Genomic DNA, 24,398 nt, shown 5'->3' on the forward strand with positions numbered 1-24,398 from the left:
GGTGTGTTCTCCCCGTGTCCGCGTGGGTTTCTTCCCACAGTCCAAAAAAAAAAAATTAAAAAAAAAAAAAAAAAAAAACACGTTGGTAGGTGGATTGGCGACTCAAAAGTGCCCGTAGGTGTGAGTGTGTGAGTGAATGTGTGTGTGTCTGTGTTGCCCTGTGAAGGACTGGCGCCCCCTCCAGGGTGTATTCCCCGCCTTGCGCCCAATGATTCCAGGTAGACTCTGGACCCACCGCGACCCTGAACTGGATAAGCGGTTACAGATAATGAATGAAAAATGAACTTAAAGTTGTTTTTATATTATGTAGGTACACGGCGTGCCCTTTTATTATACTTTAATTGCCATACATTTACTTTTAAAACCACCTCTAGTGAAAATCTATTTTTGTTTTCTCTTGTAAACATGCTTGTGTAGTGTTTTCATGATAGAACACATCTCAAACAAAATTAGCAGTCAGAGCCACAGCTGAATGTCCAATTTGAAACTGCAGTTCCAGAGTGTCTCACAAAAGCATATTCAGAGAGCTCTTCACCATAAAACCATGAAACAATCCCATCTTAAAGATCTTTGAATCTGTAGTTGAGCGCTGAACGATTAAAATACTACTTTAACTTAAAAATTAAAGCTTCAACATCATTGTGATTCTTCTCTGACGTGTAATAGGGGGAATAGAGCTTGTCATTACTACTCAGCTCTGGTCTTTAAATGAACAGCAGCTAGGTCTCTAATATAAAGGCAGTCTCTGTATTGGGAGAGAGCAGGTCTCCAATGAGATTCCTCGTGTTTAAAGTAGTCTATATAAAACAGATTAGACATCAGCCTTTTAAATAATGAACATTATTAGGTAAAACGGACTTAACAGAACAATTTAAGACTTTCACAAATTAAGGCTGAATCCACAATTGGTGTGATTTGGCCCCTACAACCTGTTAAAGTAAACACCATGAATCTATGTATTTAACAGCTTGAGGAAGGAAAAAACAAGTCTAATTTATCCTCAAGGTCGTTTCCTTGCATTAAGCAAAGTACTTTATGCCAACCCAACCACCATAATCAAAGGAGTAACCGAAGCAGTTACAATAATTTAACCTCACCAGGTTTGTTAGAACTATCACATTTTATCAATTTCACACTAATCAAAGCCACAAGAAACAGACTAAAAAATGTTTACAGCCCATTTCAAATCTACATAAAGATTCCCAACAGCTTGACTTCAAGATAGAAGACATTTTAAAGTCACTCATTTTACTGAAAATATCAAATAGGCCACACTGAACATAGATCAAGAGTAAACCCCATACATTTACTATCGGATGTATCACTTTTCAATCTGAGCAAAAATGCATCAGTTTAATCAGAACACACCAAGCCAGATTTGTTGTTTCAGAAACCTTTATTTTGGAGTACAAACAAATTTACTTAGTTTTCTGACTCTGTGCCTGTGCCTTGAGTACTTTGACAACAATCTTCTGCTCTTCAATGAGAAAAGCACGCTTGATCCTGGAGGAGGGCAAAATTGAGGGGGGGAGGAGAAAAGAAAAGAAAAGTTAGCTTTTCACAATCACTCGAAGCTATTAGCATACATGTTCCTACAGTCGAGGGTCTTAATAGACAAATGATAAACATCTACAATCTCTGCCATGAGGCACCTATTAAATCAGCTATGAACATAAGACATGGTCTGCCTGCAGGATGGATTAACAGTTTACACCCTCTGTAACTGTGCATTCATTCAGGTAGAATGCACAAAAACAATCAGCTACCCATGTTGAGTCTTTTCAACAGGAGAAATAATTTAACATTCAAACAATGAGAATCTCACAGTTCTAGAGGATTTTTTTAAATAAATAGCCCTAGGCCTTTAGCCGAACTTATGCATTGTCCATATAAGTTTTGAAACATTCTCTGTGTTGACTTGTTAAAAAACAGCCAGAATTTAAAGTGATTTAAACCCCTTACCTGTCACGCACGCATTTAGCACACATGGAACCACCATAGGCCCTGCTCACATGCTTCTTTGTCTTTGAGAGCCTCATCAGGACCTGAGGCCTCACGGCACGCATCTAAATCAAAACAACCATAGGAACATTGTTAGAATACAGGACAATCTACAGGCAGAAATGGTAGCTTCTTTTTAATTGGACAACTGCAAACTGGCTCTTCAAAAATGTAACCAGAAGAGCGATGTACAAACAGTTTTAGATTTAACTAATTAAAAAGGAACCTGGGCCTCTTCGACTGAAAAAGGCAGTGCTTGAAGTAAGAGTTAAAACTGACTGGAATGATGTCAATTGCTGAGCTTCAAGACTCCAAAATAAATAAATAAATAAAATGCATAAACTGTCAGCCACATTATGAGATGCTCTTTTAGGTCTAAAGGTGTGAAACACTAAACCTTTGGTCCCCTGAAAGCCATAACATTTGGAGGGTGCTCTAAAAGGTTTAAAAAAAATGTTATTGTGCTATGGTATCTGTTAAGCCTTTAAGAGTTTGTAATAAAAATAAACACCTAAATGAATATTCAGAACACATTTATATTATCCCCTTTTATGCACTGAACATTGAGGGGGTCTGTTTTTAACTAGTCGGTGGGTCAGCACTGATCTGTGTGTAGGGCTGTAGCAAATTAGTTTATCTTGCTCCCAATATTGGTTTGCTCTGCTGGAGAAAACAGCAACAATACCCCTCTCTACAATGGTTTAGCTCCCCTTCAAAAAGTGGGACGACAGATTTGAGTATCATACACATGTATGCTGCACTTTCTAGTTGTTTTATGCTCAGAACATACCACCGCAATCTGAATTGTTCGTATGTATTTCATAACAGCAAAAATATTCAGCCCATATAGACATAGGGACTTTATGTCTAGTGGTTTACAAGTGGGCATTTTGTCACGTTTGTCCTCAACTGAAGTGGAGTCTTATCTATTATCTACAAAATGTGGGCACAGCAGAGAATGTTTAGCAACTATTTGTGTAGAGACTTCGAACATTGAAATGCACAACTTTTGTTGCCTTCATAAAACCATGTAGCTCACATCTGTTTCCCCTAGTGCCATCAGCTAATTACATTAACAGACCAAAACTGCCAGGTTTTTTCACCCAATGCTGGCTCACACAGCAAGGTTATAACACCAGTGCTTAAATATTTGTACATAAATAACATATCTTCAGATTGAATACTGTTTATAATAAAATTAGAAGCTTCAATTTTCAATTTTCTTACAAAACACCAAATACCAGCTTTTTCATTTACAGTTGCTGGTCAAAGTTAGAATATTATGAAAAAGTTAATTTCAGTAATTCCATTTAAAATGTGAAACATGTATATTATACCCATTTGTTACAGACTGATATTTCAAATGTTTATTACTTTTAATTTGATGATTATAACTGACAACCAATGAAAACACCACATTCTGTATCTCAGAAAATTTGAATATTACTGAAGACCAATACAAGAAAAAAAGGATTTTTAGAAATGCTGGCCAACTGAAAAGTATGAGCATGTACAGCACTCAATACTTAGTTGGGGCTTCTTTTGCCTGAATTACTGCAGCAATGCAGCGTGGCATGGAGGCGATCAGTCTGTGGCACTGCTCAGGTGTTATATGAGAGCCCAGGTTGCTCTGATAGTGGCCTTCAGCTCTTCTGCATTGTTAGGTCTGGCGTACTGCATCTTCCTCTTCACAATAACTCATAGATTTTCTATAGGGTTAAGGTCAGGTGAGTTTGGTGGCCAATTAAGAACAGGGATACCATGGCCCTTAAACCAGGTACTAGTAGCTTTATCACTGTGTGCAGGTGCCAAGTCCTGTTGGAAAGTGAAATCTGTATCTCCATAAAGTTGGTCAGCAGCAGGAAGTGCTCTAAAACTTCCTGGTAAACGGCTGCGTTGACCTTGGACCTCAGAAAACAGTGGACCAACACCAGCAGATGGCATCGCACCCCACAAACCATCACTGACTGTGGAAACTTTACACTGGACCTCGAGCGACGTGGATTCTGTGCCTCTCCTTCCTTCCTCCAGACTCTGGGACCTTGATTTCCAAAGGAAATGCAAAATTTACTTTCATCAGAGAAAGTAACCTTGGACTACTCAGCAGCAGCCCAGTCTTTAGCCCAGGTGAGACTCTTCTGAACCTGTCTCTTGTTCAAGACTGGCTGGACACAAAGAATGCGACAGCTGTAACCCATGTCTTGTATACGTCTGTATGACTCCAGCTGCAGTCCAGTCTTTGTGAATCTCCACATTTTAATGGGTTTTGTTTCACAATCCTCTCCAGGGTGTGGTTATCCCCATTGCTTGAACACTTTATCACATCTTTTCCTTGAATTAGGGGTTTTCATTAGTTATCAGTTATAATCATCAAACTACAAGAAATAATTGTGTGGAATGAATGACTATAATATACAAGTTTCACTTTTTGACTTACTGAATTACTGAAATAAATCAACTGATATTCTAATTTTATGACCAGCACCTGTATATATTAAGCCAAATGTCTGACAAACAGCACCAATATAATGCATCCTAATAATGCTCCATCTCCTTAACAAATGATCCATGACTTAGAAAAAAAATGTTGAGCAAATATTTTTTCCAAATACAGCAATACCACTATTTCTTTTTAAAAATGTTAAACATTAACATTCATATGATGTAGAGATCTCAAGTAAATAAGTTCAACTGTGCCCCTACTACTAACAGTACAACTTACGGCACTTTTCCACTGCATGGAACCTACACGACTCAGCACAGCTCTCTTGCTTTTCCATTGGCAAAATAGGTACCTGGTGCCTAGAAACGGTTACATTTTCAGTCCCAGCTCTCTCCAGGTTCCAACCGTGCTGAGTAGGTACTAAATGATGATATGTAAACACTGCAGAGCGCTGATTGGCCAGAGAGATGACTATCACCACCAAATGCAGAGCTCACTCAAATCCAGCAGAAACTTGCCACTTGTAAAATCTCTAAAAAGTTAGAGCAGCTTTCAGATGTATTTTCAACCAGACTCAACAGCAGCTTGTAAATTTACCTCGAGGTATTTTAAAGAGGTTTATATGCTCCTTTGGCTGATGGCTGACAAAAACGTCCAGTTAAAAGCTGAACGTGCAACAAGGAAAACTGATCTGAGAACTGGGGCACGGAGCCATGTTCAGTCCAAAAAACAAACACAGGATGAGTAAACAGCGCCAAACTTTACTGCAGTTGATGTTCTGGTTTTCAAAGCCAGCAATTTGTGTTTTGTGACATCACCAGCTCCATGTCGTGGGGGAGCTGTGCCACTGGAAAAGCAACAAGCTTTAAGCGAGCCAGGTCAGCACCATGTGGTGGAAAAAGCACCATTAGTTAACATTTTTTCAGTCCAAGTAACTAATTGTTAGTCCAACTACTTACACCACGCAGTCTGCTGGGACAGATTCCACATGCTGACTTGGGAGCCTTGCCAGTCTTCTTTGTGTAGAGATACACAACACGGTTGCCTGGGGTTCGGGACCTAAAATTAGACAGAATAAAAGTTCAAACTCTCCCAAATCAAAACGATTTAACTTGTGAATAAAACACAGCAAGCAAAATGACACGCATAAAACGCAGCTGGTCATCCAGATTGCAGGAAAGACCAGCAGGGCCGATTGATGTGCACACCTTCGGGAGGCAGGTGCACCATGCCGATATTTACCAAATGAAGTATAAGGCAAGTGCACAAAGTTATTTCCTCTTGCATTTAGATTTGTGATCAGTGGGTGCACATAAGGATTCCAACACAATTACTATTTTCACAGTACAGTGTCCGACAGAAATGGAAAACTAAAAACAAATCTTTGTTCTTGAATGTGTAATTTGATTTTTCTACAGTGACAGTTCTGAACATGCCAATAAAAAAGGGCCTTGTCCAAAGCCTGTCAGATGTGACTTGTTTGATGCTTATTTACAAGTAAACTGTAGGCAGAACTTGGTTACTTTCTTGATGAGCGAGCTTACTGATTTAAAACCTATACAGCAGAAAGTCATCTCAGCACATCAGTACCACGAGTCCCATATAATTTTTCTTAAAAGTGGGATGTCATGCAGTGTTAAAAATCTGATGTTTAAAAAATATTTAACCAGATAAGGGTTCAGTTGATCAGCAGTTACATATCCATCACTGATGTAATAAATTCTTTTTGTATCTTACTCTGTATCACTACTATCCAGCTGCTGTTTTATTCAGATGTGCATGTGTGTTTATAGATGTTTACAGGTGCGCATGTGCACCCAATGATAAAACGGGTTAAAATACCTGTTAAGCCACAGTTGTCGGTAACTCAGTATCATTTTAAGTTACTGTAAACTAAACATGTTCTTGAGCGCGACTGTATTTCATTAATATACAAGCTGACAACCAAGATAACACCCACGCACAAACGCTGTTTAAAACCCAATTAGGATATACTCACAGTCTTGTCCTGTTGGATGTGGTGTTGTAGGATAACCTACGGCGGTATGTCAGGCGCTGAACCATGTTGACCTGAGAAGAATGAACATGGACACTTAGTACAGCCGCTACTTCAAGCAGTAAAACTCAAGACTGTGGAAGGCTGTAGCCATGTTCTCAGTAAACTGCGTAACATTAAAATTCATAGAGTTTAACACCCAAAACACTCACATTCCACTACAAAACTCAATAACAAGTCGAACACATGCTGAACCGGGCGGTAAACGCCAGCACTGTTATCCAGGGCCTCTGAGCTCCTCCGGCTCAGAGACCCGTTCACATTAACTGTACCACTATAGCCATATAAAACAAACACACCAGATAAATAACCAAGCCAATATCACATTAGTTTAATCTTTAAGACTCTACACGACAACTCCATGTGAAAACTGACTGTGTAAGATGCGTTAATTCAGAGGATTGAAAGCGATAATATTCTTGATTTTGGAGAATAGCGCCAGAGCCGCCATACCTGATCTCACCGAGACGGAAGAGGAAAGGCCTCACGTGGGGAGAAACGGAAAAACCTTCCCCAGCGGAAACAGTGCGTTTATTGTAATAATCATTTGTGTCAATTTTAAATAATCCAGGAGAAAATAATATGAAAATACAAAACCACCCGAAAGAAAAAAAAAAACTATAAAAATATCTGGAGATTTTTTAAAAATATATAAACTCCTGTATATAGCTGGAATATGTGCCTGTTAATGGGGATGTTACTATAATTTTCCTCAACGAGTTTTTAAAATGATAAAATAATGTTAAAATATAATTATAATTATTTTATACTATATCCTAAAGTTACATTAGAATCATCAGCGGTATAATGTATTTTTTAAGGTTTTCAACAGAAATAATAAAGAATATCTGATATACAAAGCCGGAAAAATAATTAGAAACATATTCATACAGGCACTACAGTTCTGTTTTTGTTTTCTATACATGTAGAAAGCTTTTAAAAATTAACCATTTTACAGCTGTAGCCTGAATGTTCATTAATGTGAGGCGCCTGACTTTTATTTTGAAAAGTTGCCTCTGCTGTCGATGACGACATACAGACTGTGGCAGGACTAGAGCTGCAGGAGTTGTTCATGACTCTGTTTAAGACTATGTCGTGTTTGTTTGTGTCCAGTTGTCCGAGGTAATGTCTAAGCTGTGTGAGGTGAACCTCGGTGTGAGGTGTAGCGAGGAGAGTTTCTGGTCTTCTTGTGAGGTGTGGATAAATAAAGCTCATGTGCTTAATAAGCGGCTGTGTGGAGTTAAAGAGAGCAACTCTCGAACTCTCTGCTCTTCATTTGAGGAGCTTCGTTACACACTGACCGTTTTAACACAGACAACTGACCACGAACTAGCCGATATCCTCCCCTTTATTCATCTTTATACTGAGGACAGTGTCCACAAGGCAAAAGAACACTGGAGTGTGGGAGTCAGGACCATTATCCCTAAAGTACACAGTGGAGCAAACGTGTTCAAGGAGGTTATTGTTAAAGGTAATGTACCACCAGGCACAATGACATTTATATTAGTTGCTCCATTCTGATTTAACCTTACATTAGTTTATGTTGGTTTATTTGCAGATTTAAGCAGGCAGACAGTGACTTTTCTCCCTATTGAAGAAACTAGTGAAGGCCACATTATTCCCAGGAAAAGTAACATTCATCAAATCAAGCTTGAGGAAAATGCAGATGAGTGGTGAGAGCCGTTGTTTAAGGTTATGGCACACAAACGTGTGTTAGGCAGACACTCAGTACTGATTTGTTAATGGCTCAAAGATTTATTTACATAAAACTTTATTTTCCCCTGAGGTGTGCTTATATCTTCTCTGTGATTTTTGCTAAATATTTGTGCAATGTTTTAGACAATTTACTCAACTCTCTTTATCACTTAGAACAAAACATCTCTTATTCTTTTGATCCTTGTCACTTTAAGGCTGATGCATATATAAGAATCCCAGCTGAAACACCCTTTATACCTTCAGTGTTACTAGACGGTGCTATATGAATCATTTGAATTATTTCTCTCTGAACACCAGTTAACCCCCTAAAAGCTCGGTCAGTATGTATGGGTCTATGAATAGGTACGAAGGAATGGTAATTTATTTCCAGTTACCACCCCACTGTTCTCCTGCTGCTTAAGTCATGCCCCCAAATGGACAGAACTGAACTTTTAGGTTTATGGTGTATGAAACATTATTAGATTTCCATTAGTAGCATCATAAAATCAAAGATATCCAGTATTTGATTGTGCAGTTGACTGTTATTTTGTTTGGTGTAGTGTCCTGTCTCTCCATGCTCTGAGACCCGATCTTTGGTACAGTGATGGTGTGGCCTACCCCAAACTCTCCTGGCTGTCAGCAGAACTTCTCCCAAAACTCGCTCGCTGGGCGAAAGAGAATAAGAGCAGCGATTTCAAGAGCACTCTCTCTCTCCTTCCTGTGGAAAAATACAGCATTCTATACCAGGAGCTGAAGAACAAGTACAAAGAGATTGTAAAGGTGAGAAAAAGCTGGCATCTTTCATTTTTTGAGAACTGTACAACTCATTCTTAGTACAGTCTAGGGTTCCAAGATATGGACAACATACTGTTAATGCATTGCTTATAATGTTATTGATAGCACCACTGTATTAAATAAAGTAATTTACACTGAAACACATTTAGAAACACCCTTCATGCGCAAACAAAGGCCAAGAGTACTTTACAATTCCATGGTGGAGTACTAATCCCTGTACTATTATAAGAAAAAAGTAAATGATATTCTGTTCTAGGTCTGGCCTGAAGTTACTGATCCTGAAAAATTTGTTTTTGAGGATGTTGCCATCGCTACGTATCTCCTGGTAAGTTACATGAATTCCCTCTCTCTTAAATTACTGTGTTGCCTTGACATGTGTACAATACGGTCAACAAAGTTTAGGTCAGAAAACTGTAGCACATAGCAATAATAGAGCACAATGTTTTGCTGTACTTAATAGGAACAGAAAAAACATTTGGAACTCCAGTCATTGGGCAAGTGCTTCAGCCACGATGAGTTCGGTTTTGTTGCAAAAACAAAGTTAATATATTTTCTATAATAACAATTTTTAACATGACGATGTCCTTCATAGGGCGGCACGGTGGCGCAGCAGGTAGTGTTGCAGTCACACAGCTCCAGGGACCTGGAGGTTGTGGGTTCAATTCCCGCTCCAAGTGACTGTCTGTAAGGAGTTTGGTGTGTTCTCCCCGTGTCCGCGTGGGTTTCCTCCGGGTGCTCCGGTTTCCTCCCACAGTCCAAAAACACACGTTGGTAGGTGGATTGGCGACTCAAAAGTGTCCGTAGGTGTGAGTGTGTGAGTGAATGTGTGTGTGTCTGTGTTGCCCTGTGAAGGACTGGTGCCCCCTCCAGGGTGTATTCCTGCCTTGCGCCCAATGATTCCAGGTAGGCTCTGGACCCACCGCGACCCTGAATTGGATACGCGCTTACAGATAATAAATGAATGAATGTCCTTCAAAAATAATGGCACAAATTCTGTTAAATTGCCAAGCCTAATATTTTGGCAGCAATGTGCCATAAAATATGTACAGGCTTATTTTATGTTCTGTAACACTTATCCGGTTCAGAGCCTACCTGGAATCATTGGGCGCAAGGCAGGAACACACCCTGGAGGGGGCGCCAGTCCTTCACAGGGCAACACACACACTCACATTCATGCCAGTTCACCTACCAACGAGTGTTTTTGGACCGTGGGAGGAAACCAAACGCCTCACTGACAGTCACCCGGAGTGGGACTTGAACCCACAACCTCCAGGTCCCTGGAGCTGCGTGACTGTGACACTACCTGCTGCTCCAACGTGCTGCAGTAATGTAAAATGTGCAGAAGTGTGTTCTCTCCGTAGGGAGTGTCCACTTTTTATACTTAAAAAATAAATTAAACCAAGGATGCCTAAAAAACTTACAATTGAAATTATAGAGAAACAATTAAAAATATATACTTTGACTGTAGTAATCCAGATCAAATACAAGGCAGACAGTGAAGCGAGAAAGCAGAGAAACACTGAAACCTTCATGGCAAAGTTAATGTTTTCACATCTGTCACTGCACAGGTTTTGTGGGGTGAAGAACGTGCTGAAAAAGAAATAACAATCCCACAATCTTTTGTGGACCTTGGCTGTGGAAATGGTCTCCTAGTTCATATATTAAACAATGAAGGGGTAAGTGCATTTTCTGTAGTTTAAAATGATAACACTCTCAGTCCTGTTTGAGAATGACCTTTGCCATTGTGGTCTTCTAATCTGCAAATATTCATCCACCGTAAAAATCGATGACATAGTATAGGCCAGGTGAAGAAGATAATGAAGCCAGAAGACCTGTCCCACATGCTTTTAATCATATGAAAAATTAGAAATTAAACCCTGTCACCTGCACAGCTGTTTACACACACTCGCTGAGACACCGAAATGGAAATATCAACTGTAACCAACCTGGACTGATTAAGGCAAGTGATTTTGTTGGCTATGTCAGTCACAGGATCTTGTTTTACAGCACCCTGGGAAGGGTATCGATGTGCGCAAGCGGAAAATCTGGGACATGTATGGGGCCAGTACACACCTAGAGGTAAGAGACCAGCAAACCAGTGTAGTGCTTCTTATGACTCATATGGACATAACACAATTACTTTTTCAAAAGCTATTAAATATAGATTAAATATAGTCTAACTAGCAACAAGTAAATACATATCAAAAATGTGCTTATGTTGACTTGTTTTTGTTAAATTATGCAGTAAATGGAAGTCCAGTCTTTAAAGAACAATTTAATAGTCCTTTATGGGTCTTCGTTTTCGATAGCAAAATGACAACTTACGGGTAAAAAATTATCATTAAGATATATTATTTAATTTAAATCCAATATCAAGTCTGTTCAATGGGAGGAGCATAAAGGGAGCAATTCTGCAGAGTAAGTTATTTTGAATTAACATGTCTTACTGTGACTTAAAACAGGAAAGGTCCACTTTGTGAAGCACCAGCAGGTGATCAACACCTAGAACGTAACCTAACTCATGACACTGGGGGAAAAAAATCCCACAAATGTTGGCTAACTGAGCCTCCCATTTAATAGAATCCCCACCCTGATCCTGACAGTTCTATGTCCTGTAAAATAACAATGTTTTTCAATAGAAATTGTATTTTCTTAATGATGTTTTACATTGTTTGGAAATAATTACAGATTGGGGGCGCCACGGTGGCGCAGCAGGTAGTGTCACAGTCACACAACTCCAGGAGGTTGTGGGTTCGAGTCCCGCTCCGGGTGACTGTGAGGAGTTTAGTGTGTTCTCCCAGTGTCTGCGTGGGTTTCCTCCAGGTGCTCTGGTTTCCTCCCACGGTCCAAAAGCACCCATAGGTAGGTGGATTGGCAACTCAAAAGTGTCCGTAGGTGTGTGTGTGTCGCCCTGTGAAGGACTGGCGCACCCTCCAGGGTGTGTTCATGCACACAATGATTCCAGGTAGGCTCTGGACTCACCGTGACCCTGAACTGGATTAGTGGTTACAGAAAATAAACAAATGATTGAATAATTACAGTTTGTAGAAGTTTGCCTTTGTTTTGATAGAGAAAGAAAGAGCAAGCTTGCAGATGCACGCTAATAGAGTGGATCTTGTGAGGAGGACTGGCTGCCATAGCAACAAGACTGTGCATGCTTCACTAGGACATATTTCAATGAGAAAGACAGATAAGCTGCTAGTGTCTGACTTCACGTGTTTTACAGCAAAACACGTGTTGGCCTTCATCCCCATAGCACTGCAAAAACTGTCACGCAATTGGTAAAGTCCTTGAATGATGAATACTGGCTGTGACTAACCCTGGGAGAAAACATCAAAAATATCTGCAAGGCTGATAAAGGAAAATAGATTTCCAGCTTTTCTTGTTCGGCATTGAATTGAGGGTTGCAGACAAACACAAACCCGTTTACAGAAGACCCCTTCTTCTGAGTCTATTTGGCCTTGTGTTATTGTTTCATTTTAATGAGCAAAACATCTCAGAAACCCTTTCTTAGGTATAGATCTTGGGGGAAGTAAATGATCGTCCAGATGTTTAACATATGTATGTGTATAGACACATGGGAGTGTACGCCTACATCTACTTTGAGAACACCTTTTGTTGAATATCATTCAAATATTTAGAATACAACTCATATGCCCCTTTCCTAACACTAAAGGAAACACTAAATCATCAAATCCAACATTCTGAAGAAGTTTATTAGCTGGAGAACGTATGACTATAATTCATTCATTCGTTTAATCTCAGAAAGGTTTTTTTTTCTCCCCCCAGTGGACCTTCCTCACAACAAAACAAGACTCAGACCATCCCCAGAGCTGTATTATTTATAGTGATTTGCTGTGAAAGGAGGCACAGGGTTATTCAGAGCTGTGTCTGATGGGAACTGTTGGGCTTTTAGGATGGACGCTGGAGTCCCTGTAGTGAGGAAACATCAGTAAAACACACGGTGTGTCCATCTGCGAAGGGGTGGGAGGAAAATAAGCCGTTATCTAGTAGGAGTTTTGCTGTTTAGTTTCTCAGACACTTTATTGAATTTAAATGGTGATTCTAAGAAATGATGTTCTCTCATTATCGCAGACTATTGTTTATTTGTTTGTTTTTTTATTTATATATTGTTTAATAGGTGATTCAGTGATTGTTGTCAGTTAGAGTAACAACGAGTCATTAATTTAGTCTAATAATAATCTAATAAATAGTTGGGTAATAAGATTTAAAAATAATGAGAAAGCTTTCAAAATAAAAGTAGATTGAAATGAACAGTAGCTACATAAATTTACAAAGAATCCATAATAGTTTTTTATTTAGAAAAAATATATAAATTCAGGTTAACACATGAATAGTGTTTCTATCTGCCTTTATTTCTTACTGTAAATATGATAAGCAGTGTGATTTAACAATTTGTACCTCAGGGTGTACACTGAAAAAAATAAAGGCATGAGATTAAAACAGTGAAGGAAACAGGTTCTCTGTAAAGCTATGATTAATGAAAATTATCCAAATCTTACAGTGTAATCCAAATACAGTATGAAATTTTAACACTCCACTGTTGCTTAAAATTAGTATAGATTTTTCATCACATGACTTGAAACTCTTGACTTGTACTCTCAAAGAAGATCAGCTTGTTTCTTTTACATTTTCAGACGGAGACAAGTGACTCTCAATGTCATTAAACCTTTGGCCGCTGATAATGAAATGCACTGGATTCTCTTGTCTATTTTAGGAAAAGGCAATCACGCCCAGTGCAAGCTTTCTGTTCCCTGAGACGGACTGGCTGATTGGAAATCACTCGGATGAGCTCACTCCATGGATCCCTGTTATAGCAGCCAGGCAAGTCATCAGTAATAACAATTTAGTACTAGCACTGAAGGACCACCTGATCTCCACCAAGTGACCGTGAAGAGGTTTGGAGGACTTGCTGTAGCCTTTTGCTGGTCCTCCATTATTCCAAATCCATGCCTGTGGCTCGAAGACTCATTTTCTGGTCTCCATAAGTTAGTTTAAAGAAATTCATCACTGTAGAAGGCTTATAAATATGCTCGTACCCTGAGGAAACATCTCGAAAATGACCTCAGCGTAGCTGTTAAAGTCATCATCAATTAATTCACTGTGGCTTGCAAGACAAGCAGAGAGCCATGTATGAAATATGAAGATTTTATATAGAGTGCTGTGTGAAGTTCACTAGTCCTTTTAGAGTGGGTTTACATAACAAAGATGTTTTATATTTTCTAACTATAGCACAGTCTATGTTATGGAATATTGTTTAATCATTCAGCCAAGATTTGGATGCTTTAGACACTAGGTGGAGATATTTAGCCTGCTGAATGATTCGTGACTTGGCTCAAGCCATTGTTAAAAACTTGGCAGTGTATGGAGCCAGACTTGCTCCAAACAGTTTGAATATGTCTGCTTTGTCTGGCTCCATATGTTGTCTAACTATTATGGAAATACATATTAGCATTACTCAAACTATAAAAAACGTATCTCTTCTGTACCTCAGAAATGGTCCTGAAATACATTAAAGTGCTAGTGTGTTCTTAAAGGCACGACACCATGCCACATTATTTCCATTGCAGATATGTAGATCATTTTTCCACTCTTTGGTTAGACAGCTGCAAGTCCTCCACCCTAGGATTTAGTTGGAATTATTGGAATCTTAAGAGTTCCAACTGTATTATTCCATAGATCATCCTACTCTTGCCGCTACTTTGTGCTCCCCTGCTGCTTCTTTGACTTCTGTGGGAAATATCAGCGGCGGCACTGTAAGAAGACTCAGTACAGAGAGTACATCGATTTCATCACAGAGATCAGTGAAGCATGTGGCTTCCAAACTGAGGAAGACTGCCTGAGGATCCCCTCCACCAAACGTGTAAGCTAAACTCTCCATCTCTAGATCTGTCCCCAGATGGTCATTAAATCATCATTAAATTTTCCTTTGCCTTTTTTATTTACAATGTGTCTCATTCAAGAACCATTCTGGCCTGGAACATTCCCAATAACTGAAGTGCAAATGGGACTAAATTGCTGAAGGTTGAATGGGTGCATTAATGTAAATATGGACAACAGTGTTTACATACTACATCAAACTCCTAAAGAATTCAAGTGAATCTGCGTTTTATGCCTTTAGTACATATTCATTCATTCATTCGCCTGTAACCACTTATCCAGTTTAGGATCACTGTGAGTCCGGAGCCTACCCGGAATCACTGGGTGCAAGGCAGGAACACACCCTGTAGGGGGCGCCAGTCCTACACACGGTAACACACACACACACACACACACATACACACACATTTACTCACACAATCACGTCTATGGACACTTCTAAATCGCCAATCCACCTACAAACGTGTCTTTTTAGACCGTGGGAAGAAACCATAGCCCCTGGAGTAAACCCACATGGACACGGGTTGAACACACCCAGAGTGGGACTCGAATACACAACCCCAAGACCCACCGTGGAGCTGTGTGACAGCAACACTACCTGTTTTGCCACCGTGCCACCACTTTAGTACAAATTGAAAAATGTATTTGTGTGACATTCAAACACAACCAGACAAGCAGTCAGACCCGGTTAGGCTCTGCCTATGGGGCTCAAAACATTTAACAAAAAAAAAAAACAAAAAAAAAAAACAAGACCAGTAGTGGCTCTCTAAAGCAGAGACCAGAATCTCACCACGTTGCATCATGTCTTTTTGCAGGTATGCCTAATTGGGAAGAGTAGGAGTTATGAGGAGCCTGAAGGAGAGCTAGCAGAAGGGAGGAGAGCAGACTACATCAGGGGACGGCAGGTTTCGTCCACAAGCTCAACTAATGTCACTCAGGAAGACCACAGTGTGGATAATCACCATGGAGATAGACAAGGGATCCCTGAACCTGGAAGTGAGTGGGGAAATGGCTTCCAGCCCAGAGAGAAGACTGAAACAGTGAGAAACTGTGCTGCTCTCCCCAGAGATCTGGTGGATGGTGTGGTCCTGAAAGTAGCCAGGGCCTTGCTGGTGCTTACTGCAGAGGCGGGACAGGAGAAGAACCACACCATGCTGAGGGATACAAATGAGTGGAATGCTGGAGGTGAGAAACAAATAACATTGTTTTTATTTGGAGCTGTGAGTCATAGGTGTGTGGTGGTTTTATGGTGATGTTTACAGAAGTTAAAGAGCCAGCAGACATATATTGTAAGACTGAAGAGACAGAAGTTTTTGAATATACATTCCGTATTTCGTTAAATGGCCCATATCGTGGACTATTTGATATAAGGAATAAAATATAAATGACCAGTTTGCGTTTACACCTATTGCTACTAACAGTCTCTATGGTCACACTTTGGTAACAGTCTGGGTGGTCTTTTGCTGAGCCAGTTTGACATGCATTTTTCATTAAAAATGCTGGTTTTTAACTCATTTCCACACAAAATTGGTGTATGGTTTTCTCCTGTAGGGTGTATTTTGGGCTGCATTTCTTGAAGTAGTGTTGGACTATTAAGTGACAGTTGTTTTCTTGAATAATCACGATTACATGTAGCTTTATTTATAACTATACAATAACATCTATTGCAGTGACATCTGAGGGCTTGTAGGTCATGCATATTTAACTGAGACTGAGACTGAGACTGAGATTTCTCTGGACAATATTATGTACATTAGATGAAGACAGGCCTAGCCTTAATTCTTTGCAATCTTGCAGTGAGAAGGATTCTTTTTGAACTGTTTGACATTTCACATGAATGTTTTAAGTCTTGAACCTTCTATACCTGCAGAGTTTGAACCTATTTTGGATGCTTCTAGTACACCTTTTATATTCAAATATAGTGCAGTTTTATATCTACCAAACACAAACAAGTTGGTCAGTGAAAACTTTGGAAGTATTTCCACTGCATTTAACGAGTTAAAGAGACAGATTAATATTTATATTTTAGTAAATGTCCAAAATGATTTAGAAATGGTTTGCATATTGATATTTGGCTATTAATCAGTGTTTTCATTACACTCATTTGTTCTCTCTGAATTCTAATATTAATTGCCTGCATGTGTTTCCCTGTGGTTGTCTGGGTGTGTTTGAGGAAAACATCAAACTAGAAATGTACTCTGGAGTTCCTGGATGTGTGTGTGTGTCTGTGAATTATGCAAGCTCATGTTTTATGCATAGAGTGTATTTATATAGAGGTATTTCAAGAAGTTATTTTACATGGGATGTCTGTAAGCAAGCTGAGTAAGTAGAAGTGAGAGATCCTCAAAACAAATGAAGTGGATTGGAATATATAAAAAATTGTGCACAATTCTGAGGATGTTTCCTCACCATTTTTCATAGCTCTAGTCTGTTTTCATGGTTAAATCGGTCTAATGTGTTTATTAAACCCCAGTGTCTGTAAATTGGTAAGAAAACCAATTGTCTCCGTCCCGTATGCTAGTTTCTCTCTCTGCTCACGGCAGAAAAAAGGCATTTTGGAAGTTTAAGACAACCAAGAGCCCTCCAAACGTTGAAAACCATGAACTGATATCCATTTCAGCTCCATAGGGTAATATTGACTTATTTGTGGAACTGGAAAAAAAATTGTGCACAATTCTGAGGATGTTTCCTCACCATTTTTCATAGCTCTTCAATCTGTTTTCATGGTTAAATCGGTCTAATGTGTTTATTAAAAATATATAAAAAAAATTTTGGGAACTGACTCTAAATTCAGATTAAAAATGAAAATACTAAACAATTCAATTTACAAATGAGTTTTTGTGGTAAAACAAGTTAAACACACCCTTCCACATGAAAAGAAATGGCGCTTCTGAACGTAAACAAACTAGCGAACAGCATTCCCCCCACAATCGTACTTGTTCCCTTTAAAGAGGGCTCAATTTAAAGCTTAGCAGATTAAAAATGAAAAAAATTATTTTTATATTTACTGCCAATTGTCAATATTAGTATCAGTTTTGGAAAATAGTTAGAGGCTATCTCTATAATATAAAAAGATGAATGCACTACTAATGGTAAGATGGTGCACTATTTTGTTTTACCTCTGTGTTATAAACATACAACAAAACAAGTTTTAGAGCACTTCATGCTTCCTGCTGCTGACCAACTTTATGGAGATGCAGATTACATTTTCCAAGTCATAGCTGTGAGTCATAGGTGTGTGGAGGTTTTATGGTGATGTTTACAGAAGTTAAGGAGCCAGCAGACATATATTGTAAGACTGAAGAGACAGAAGTTTTTGAATATACATTCCGTATTTCGTTAAATGGCCCATATCGTGGAATATTGGATATAAGGAATAAAATATAAATGACCAGTTGGCGTTTACACCTATTGCTCTACCATCACTATTTTCTTTTACCTCTGTGTTACAAACATAACGTAGCTACTTTTAGATGGACTGTATAGATGATCCAACATCCAGCAGTTTTAATAATTGATAAACATATTTAAATATGTAATTATTCACCACTTGTTAAAAGTTATGCAAGTAAAGATCACAAATGATCCAAGCTAGAAATGCAGTTTTCTCCCCAGCTTCTTTAGTCTGTGTAAATGGAAGCCATGGTAGAAGGAGCAGGGCATTATCCAGGCATGTGAATACAAACACAAACAGTGAGACTCCTTTCAGCTTTTGCTCCACTCAGCCATAAATCCCCATTTGTAGCTTGTGCTCGAAAGGGCAGCTCTAAATGGGCTATTGATATTGTATTAGGACTGCAGATAAGCTGGTGTCTGGCGTCATGGTTTCTAGGCCATTGTCTCCCTACTTAAATTATGCAGGGAATACACCAATCTGAGCAGACTTAGTGCCTTCCCCTATTCCTCCAGTTAGCTTTGATGTTATGAGAATATACAGTGTGCTGAAACGTTACCATGAGCACTTGGCATAACCTCATTTTGGTCATCATCGTTTTTATTTATATAGGGCTTTTCCCCTGCGCAAGGGTGCTTAGTGACCATATAATACATCAAACAGGAAGCTGTGCTAGACTAGATAGGCAATAGACTATGAAGAACATGTTTAACAACAAAGAGGTAACATATGAAACAACAAACAGAACAAGACAGGAGGGGGAGTTGAAAATGTAGTGGGAAAAACACACCAAACTCCTGACAGTCAGTCACCCAAGGCAGGACTCGAAACCACAAACCTAGGACCCTGGAGTTTTGCAACTGTGACACTGCCCATTGTGCCACCATGCTTACCACAGCACTTTTCCATATCAACGTGAATACAGGTGCTGGTCATAAAATTAGAATATCATGGAAAAGTTGATTTATTTCAGTAATTCCAGTCAAAAAGTGAAACTTGTATATTATACTCATTCATTACACACAGATTGATATATTTCTGATGTTTATTTCTTTTAATTTGATGATTATAACAACAACTAATGAAAACCCCTAATTCAGTATCTCAGATTAGAATATTGTGGCTTAATGTTGAAGACCACACTCTAATCAGCTAATTAACTCAAAACACCTGCAAAGGCCTTTAAATTATCTCTCAGTCTAGTTCTGTAGGCTACACAATCATGGGGAAGACTGCTGACTTGACAGTTGTCCAAAAGATGACCATTGACCTTTCACCAACAGGGCAAGACACAAGGTCATTGCTAAAGAGGCTGTTCACAGAGCTCTGTGCCCCAGCACATTAATAGAGAGCAGAAGGGAATGAAAAGATGTGGTAGAAAAAAAGTGTACAAGCAATAGACATAACCACACCCTGGAGAGGATTGTGAAACAAAACCCATTCAAAAATGTGGGGGAGATTCACAAAGAGTGGACTGCAGCTGGAGTCACACAGACGTATACAAGACATGGGTTACAGCTGTCGCATTCCGTGTGTCAAGCCACTCTTGAACAAGAGACAGCGTCAGAAGAGTCTCGTCTGGGCCAAAGACTGGGCTGCTGCTGAGTGGTCCAAAGTTATGTTCTCTGATGAAAGTAAATTTTGCATTTCCTTTGGAAATCAAGGTCCCAGAGTCTGGAGGAAGGAAGGAGAGGCACAAAATCCACGTCGCTCGAGGTCCAGTGTAAAGTTTCCAGTCAGTGATGGTTTGTGGGGTGCGATGCCATCTGCTGGTGTTGGTCCACTGTGTTTTCAGAGGTCCAAGGTCAACGCAGCCTTTTACCAGGAAGTTTTAGAGCACTTCCTGCTGCTGACCAACTTTATGGAGATACAGATTTCACTTTCCAACAGGACTTGGCACCTGCACACAGTGATAAAGCTACTAGTACCTGGTTTAAGGGCCATGGTATCCCTGTTCTTAATTGGCCACCAAACTCACCTGACCTTAACCCTATAGAAAATCTATGAGTTATTGTGAAGAGGAAGATGCAGTACGCCAGACCTAACAATGCAGAAGAGCTGAAGGCCACTATCAGAGCAACCTGGGCTCTCATATAACACCTGAGCAGTGCCACAGACTGATTGCCTCCATGCCACGCCATATTGCTGCAGTAATTCGGGCAAAAGGAGCCCCAACTAAGTACTGAGTGCTGTACATGCTCATATTTTTCAGTAATATTCTAATTTTTTGAGATACAGAATTTGGGGTTTTCATTAGTTGTCAGTTATAATCATCAAATTAAAAGAAATAAACACTTGAAATATATCAGTCTGTGTGTAATGAATGAGTACAAGTATTTTCATGATATTCTAATTTTATTACCAGCACCTGTATAATTCTCTTACCATTAAATAAGAAACATTTAGGATTTAATACCTGGTAAGGCTTCTGTTATTGCCAACACTAATACTTCATCTAATCGTAAAAGTTCAACTATATTTCATCCTGTTTTTATCACTTCACTCTGCAGTGTTCACCAAGTTTTAAAGAGTCTGGCAAGGGAATGTACTTGAGCAGAATTTCTGAATGTTGTTTGTTGTTCTGGATTTGTTTTCTCTTCACTTCAAATATCAGAGTGTAGGAAGGAGAGCCAGTAGAGATGTAGACCTCTCCGGCCTACTTTATAGAACTTTGTTTCACGTTGCTTTAGTATAAGGCAAGACTGGACAAGGAGCTCCAGCCCTTCTCTGATATTCCGTGAGTCATTGTGTGAGAACTCAGGGCTCAGGCCATCAGCAGCTGGGTAGGCCAACCACTGTTAGGAGTGATGGCTTTCTGCAGCTCAACAGGTCCCACAGCCATGAGTCAACTCCCCGTTACTATGGCAACAAGTCATCAGCCCAAAGATTCAAAATCCGCCTTGTTTCTCCCACGTACCCGAGCCATTAGCAAATCTGCGCTGCTGTTGCTAAGTTCGGATATTAATGCTGATTACTCGTCAAAAACAGTTGCAGTAGGTGAAAGTGAAGAGCTTTCTTTCTTACAAAGAGGACTTCTCAAAGTGTAAACACTTGACTTGTAAATTGTATGTTCAAATTCTAAGCTTGAAGTGGCATCACGCAAATACTCTGCTCTGGCCTTGGTTTTTTTTTGTGCAATACTTATCCTTTTTTTGCAGGAAATCTTTACACAGTAACACTGATTATCCCCTCCCCATGCTTCAACTTGTAATGCAAACTATCCTTAAAAAGCACACACGTCTTCAGTCACTGAGGCTAAGTAATTACTCCAACTTCTTATTTCAGGGCATAACAAGGGCTCCTAGGCAATCAGCATGCATTACCTTGCATGCTAGTAATGGCTCAGCCTTTTGAGTTTGTTCGTTTTAGCTGATATTTGAAGGGCTTGAGGTGGCTTTGTGAAGGTTTGGGCAACAAGATGGTGGCCACTGGGAAATGAACACAACAGCGGATTTGACTGAAGTTTCTTAAACAGGTCTTAACTGACATGGGGCCATCTTCTAGATGGAGCTCATTTTCCTCTGGAGGATCTGTGGAATGTGTTTATGTTACGTGCCAGGCTGTTTGTAATTGCAGGGGAAGTATTTTGCTCTATGGGTGTAATGGCATGATGAAAATAGCCGAAGATGGAGCCCTCAGTTTGAAGGAAAGTGCAAGAGAATGAATGTGAAAAGTTTTAAAAAGGCAGTCCTTTCTTGTTCCTCTCAGTCCTCTGGCTGCTTGGGCAGTACCTCATTACTGGAAAGCTGTTGCATGTTATTGTTTTAATGACTCCACTTTCACTGTACTTTTTGTTTGTCTGTTCTTTCTTCATTTTTCTCAGGCTCTCTCTCTATCCATGAGGTAGCTGAGCTCCTGGACCAGTCCACCTTGCACATGCTGAAGAAAGAGTGCGGAGGTCTGCAGACTCTGCTGAAAAACAGCCACCAGGTGTTCAGAGGTATGTGGCAGCATTCCCAAATGTCCTTTGTTATCCAGCTATGATTGATGTTTGACAGCTGCTTCTTTTGTTCTATCTTTAACCGTGTGTAAAATTCAGGTATTTTGGCAGGGATAAACCCAGCCTTTCATTGTAGCTGATTTTATTTTTCAGAAAATCTTCCATTTTTATTTAAAATGCATGTCTCAATACTACAGCATATGGTCAGAAATCATAATCATAATCAAAATCGCTCTAGTCCGATATCACAGCGATTCTGACAGAAAAATCAAAGCCGCCTTTTCACCGTAGAAGATTTGGCAGCAAATGTATGTGATCTGAAATATGACATTTGAAAGCGCAGATATAAATCCATATTACTGTGAAGTGCAGGTAAGTCTGGAAGATGATGAAAATGGAATCCAACTGCTCAGCTCTAACATAATGAAAATGCCAGGTAAAGCAGATTTACTGAGAAATGGAATGCCCAACAAAAGGTTATACTTACAAAGGAATATTCTCTTATAGACCAATATTCTTGCCTCTGAAGATGGCTTCACTTGAGCACTTACATCCTGTTTGCATTGCTGTGGCTGCACTGATTGTTTTTTATGACAAATTCTTTAAAACAAAATTAGCATTAGCCAATAGCCAATAGAGGAGTCATTCTCATTAAACAGCCTCAAAGTATATCCACAAATATTTCAGTGTCATATTCATCCTGAAGACAAACTACATTCAGATAATTCAGTAGAGCAATCAAAACTATATATTATACAGCATAACATTTGCCAATTTTGCCATTTTAGCCTTACCTCCATTACTTCAGTGTGCCCATATAATCAGTTTCTCTGGTTTACTTGGATAAAAGGACTGATCACTTCTTTTAAGTCCCTTCAAATGTTATTTTGTTGTGTTTAAAATGTACAGATTGTTCCAACCAAATAAGTAAACGTGTCAGTTGCCTGTTTTACAGTACTGGTGGTTTTATAATAATAAATGATATTGGCCAATCCCTAATTGCACACCTCTAGTTATCACTGAAAGGTCTGTGTTTCCTCTATGTTCTCTACAGTGGAGGGTGGAAGAGTGTACATTCGGGACTGCCGCAACAACAAACGCCCACGGCAGCGTACACGTGTGCACCCAAAGAACAAATCTCAAATCTCAGGAGTTCTGAAAACCAGACTGTGTTGGTTCCACACACACCACCCTCATGGATGCCCACTGTCCACTGAAGACTGCCTTTTTGCTCACGGAGCAGGTGACCTACGACCTTCCACACGCCCTCTGAAAAAGCTCAAGAACTGAACAGGATTATTGAAACAGATCATGCACAGTGTGATGCCTTTGTTTTTTATTTGAATCAATTCAGGACTATTTTAGGCCTGTCGCTCTGTGTAAATAATCAGTACTGTTTTTGTTTTAGCCTCTTATTTATCACCTCTTATTTGTTCATCTGCAAAACAAATTGATTTTCCCCTGCAAACATATTCCTCGTTTATGACAGGCATAGAACAATAAACACGGAGGGCCAAATAATGAATTGCACGTCTCGCTTTTTGAAAGGAGTTGCCCCATTGAAACATGAAAGGGGCTCTTTGTGAGCGTGTGTGTTTGGGATGGCACGAGCTTGGTAAATGTTAAAGGCATAAATAATTTGGAGGGCAGTGTGGGGGGCAGGTCTGTTTGTAGGTTAATGTCCCTATGCTCAAATGTCATAGGACAGGATGTTCCTTTCTACTCTGTAGGGTCAGTGGAGGTCACTGTTTTGGGAGCTCTTTGTGGCCGACGTGGAACATGTTCATGGATCTGTTTTATTTATTTTAATAATAAAAAAAATAAAAAGCTTACCTCTTATTTTGGGACAGTAACAATGCACGCCCATTGGGAAAACAACGGTTCCCTACATAGTTCCTGTATGCACTGTTTACATTATTCATTTTTCAGTAGTATGCTGGTTGTAGCTTTTAGGTCTAAGACTTTAAAGGCAATGAAGCCATTTATTTACCTCTGACAATAGAGAGCCTCTATCTGAGTGGTACTGTGTTATTGCCTTCACACTAGGAAACATTCTCCAGGGTTTTTCTTGCAGTATGACCTATTTGTGTCAACTTGCGAAGATTGTCCTTATTTTCTTTGTGTGCAGCTTAGGATATCCATGTTAATTAGTATCTAATTAGTCACGATCTAT

At 39.5% G+C, this 24,398-nt stretch overlaps 2 protein-coding genes across 4 annotated transcripts; one reads left to right on the forward strand and one right to left on the reverse strand.

Moving 5' to 3' along the window:
* Positions 1 to 1,377: 1,377 nt before the first annotated feature.
* Positions 1,378 to 7,022, reverse strand: rpl34 (ribosomal protein L34). 3 transcript variants are annotated; one of them, XM_066681213.1, is made up of 5 exons: positions 6,954 to 7,022; positions 6,444 to 6,514; positions 5,404 to 5,503; positions 1,963 to 2,066; positions 1,378 to 1,503 (listed from the first exon to the last, which is right to left on the reverse strand). In XM_066681213.1, exons 2-5 carry the CDS (start codon positions 6,506 to 6,508, stop codon positions 1,419 to 1,421), a joined length of 354 nt encoding a protein of 117 aa, XP_066537310.1. In that variant the 5' UTR covers positions 6,509 to 6,514; positions 6,954 to 7,022; the 3' UTR covers positions 1,378 to 1,418. The 3 variants fall into 3 exon arrangements, with proteins under 3 accessions (XP_066537310.1, XP_066537313.1, XP_066537312.1); XM_066681216.1 differs by lacking the exon at positions 6,954 to 7,022 and adding an exon at positions 6,800 to 6,823; XM_066681215.1 differs by lacking the exon at positions 6,954 to 7,022 and adding an exon at positions 6,653 to 6,710.
* A 480-nt stretch (positions 7,023 to 7,502) lies between these two features.
* Positions 7,503 to 24,049, forward strand: trmt44 (tRNA methyltransferase 44 homolog). The gene is made up of 11 exons (XM_066681212.1): positions 7,503 to 7,971; positions 8,059 to 8,173; positions 8,756 to 8,975; positions 9,247 to 9,315; positions 10,559 to 10,666; positions 10,998 to 11,069; positions 13,729 to 13,835; positions 14,691 to 14,874; positions 15,707 to 16,076; positions 22,109 to 22,225; positions 23,280 to 24,049. Exons 1-11 carry the CDS (start codon positions 7,626 to 7,628, stop codon positions 23,513 to 23,515), a joined length of 1,944 nt encoding a protein of 647 aa, XP_066537309.1. The 5' UTR covers positions 7,503 to 7,625; the 3' UTR covers positions 23,516 to 24,049.
* The last annotated feature ends 349 nt before the right edge of the window (positions 24,050 to 24,398 follow it).

Source organism: Hoplias malabaricus, chromosome 9 (assembly GCF_029633855.1).
Source record: "Hoplias malabaricus isolate fHopMal1 chromosome 9, fHopMal1.hap1, whole genome shotgun sequence".
Classification (NCBI taxonomy): Eukaryota; Metazoa; Chordata; class Actinopteri; order Characiformes; family Erythrinidae; genus Hoplias; species Hoplias malabaricus.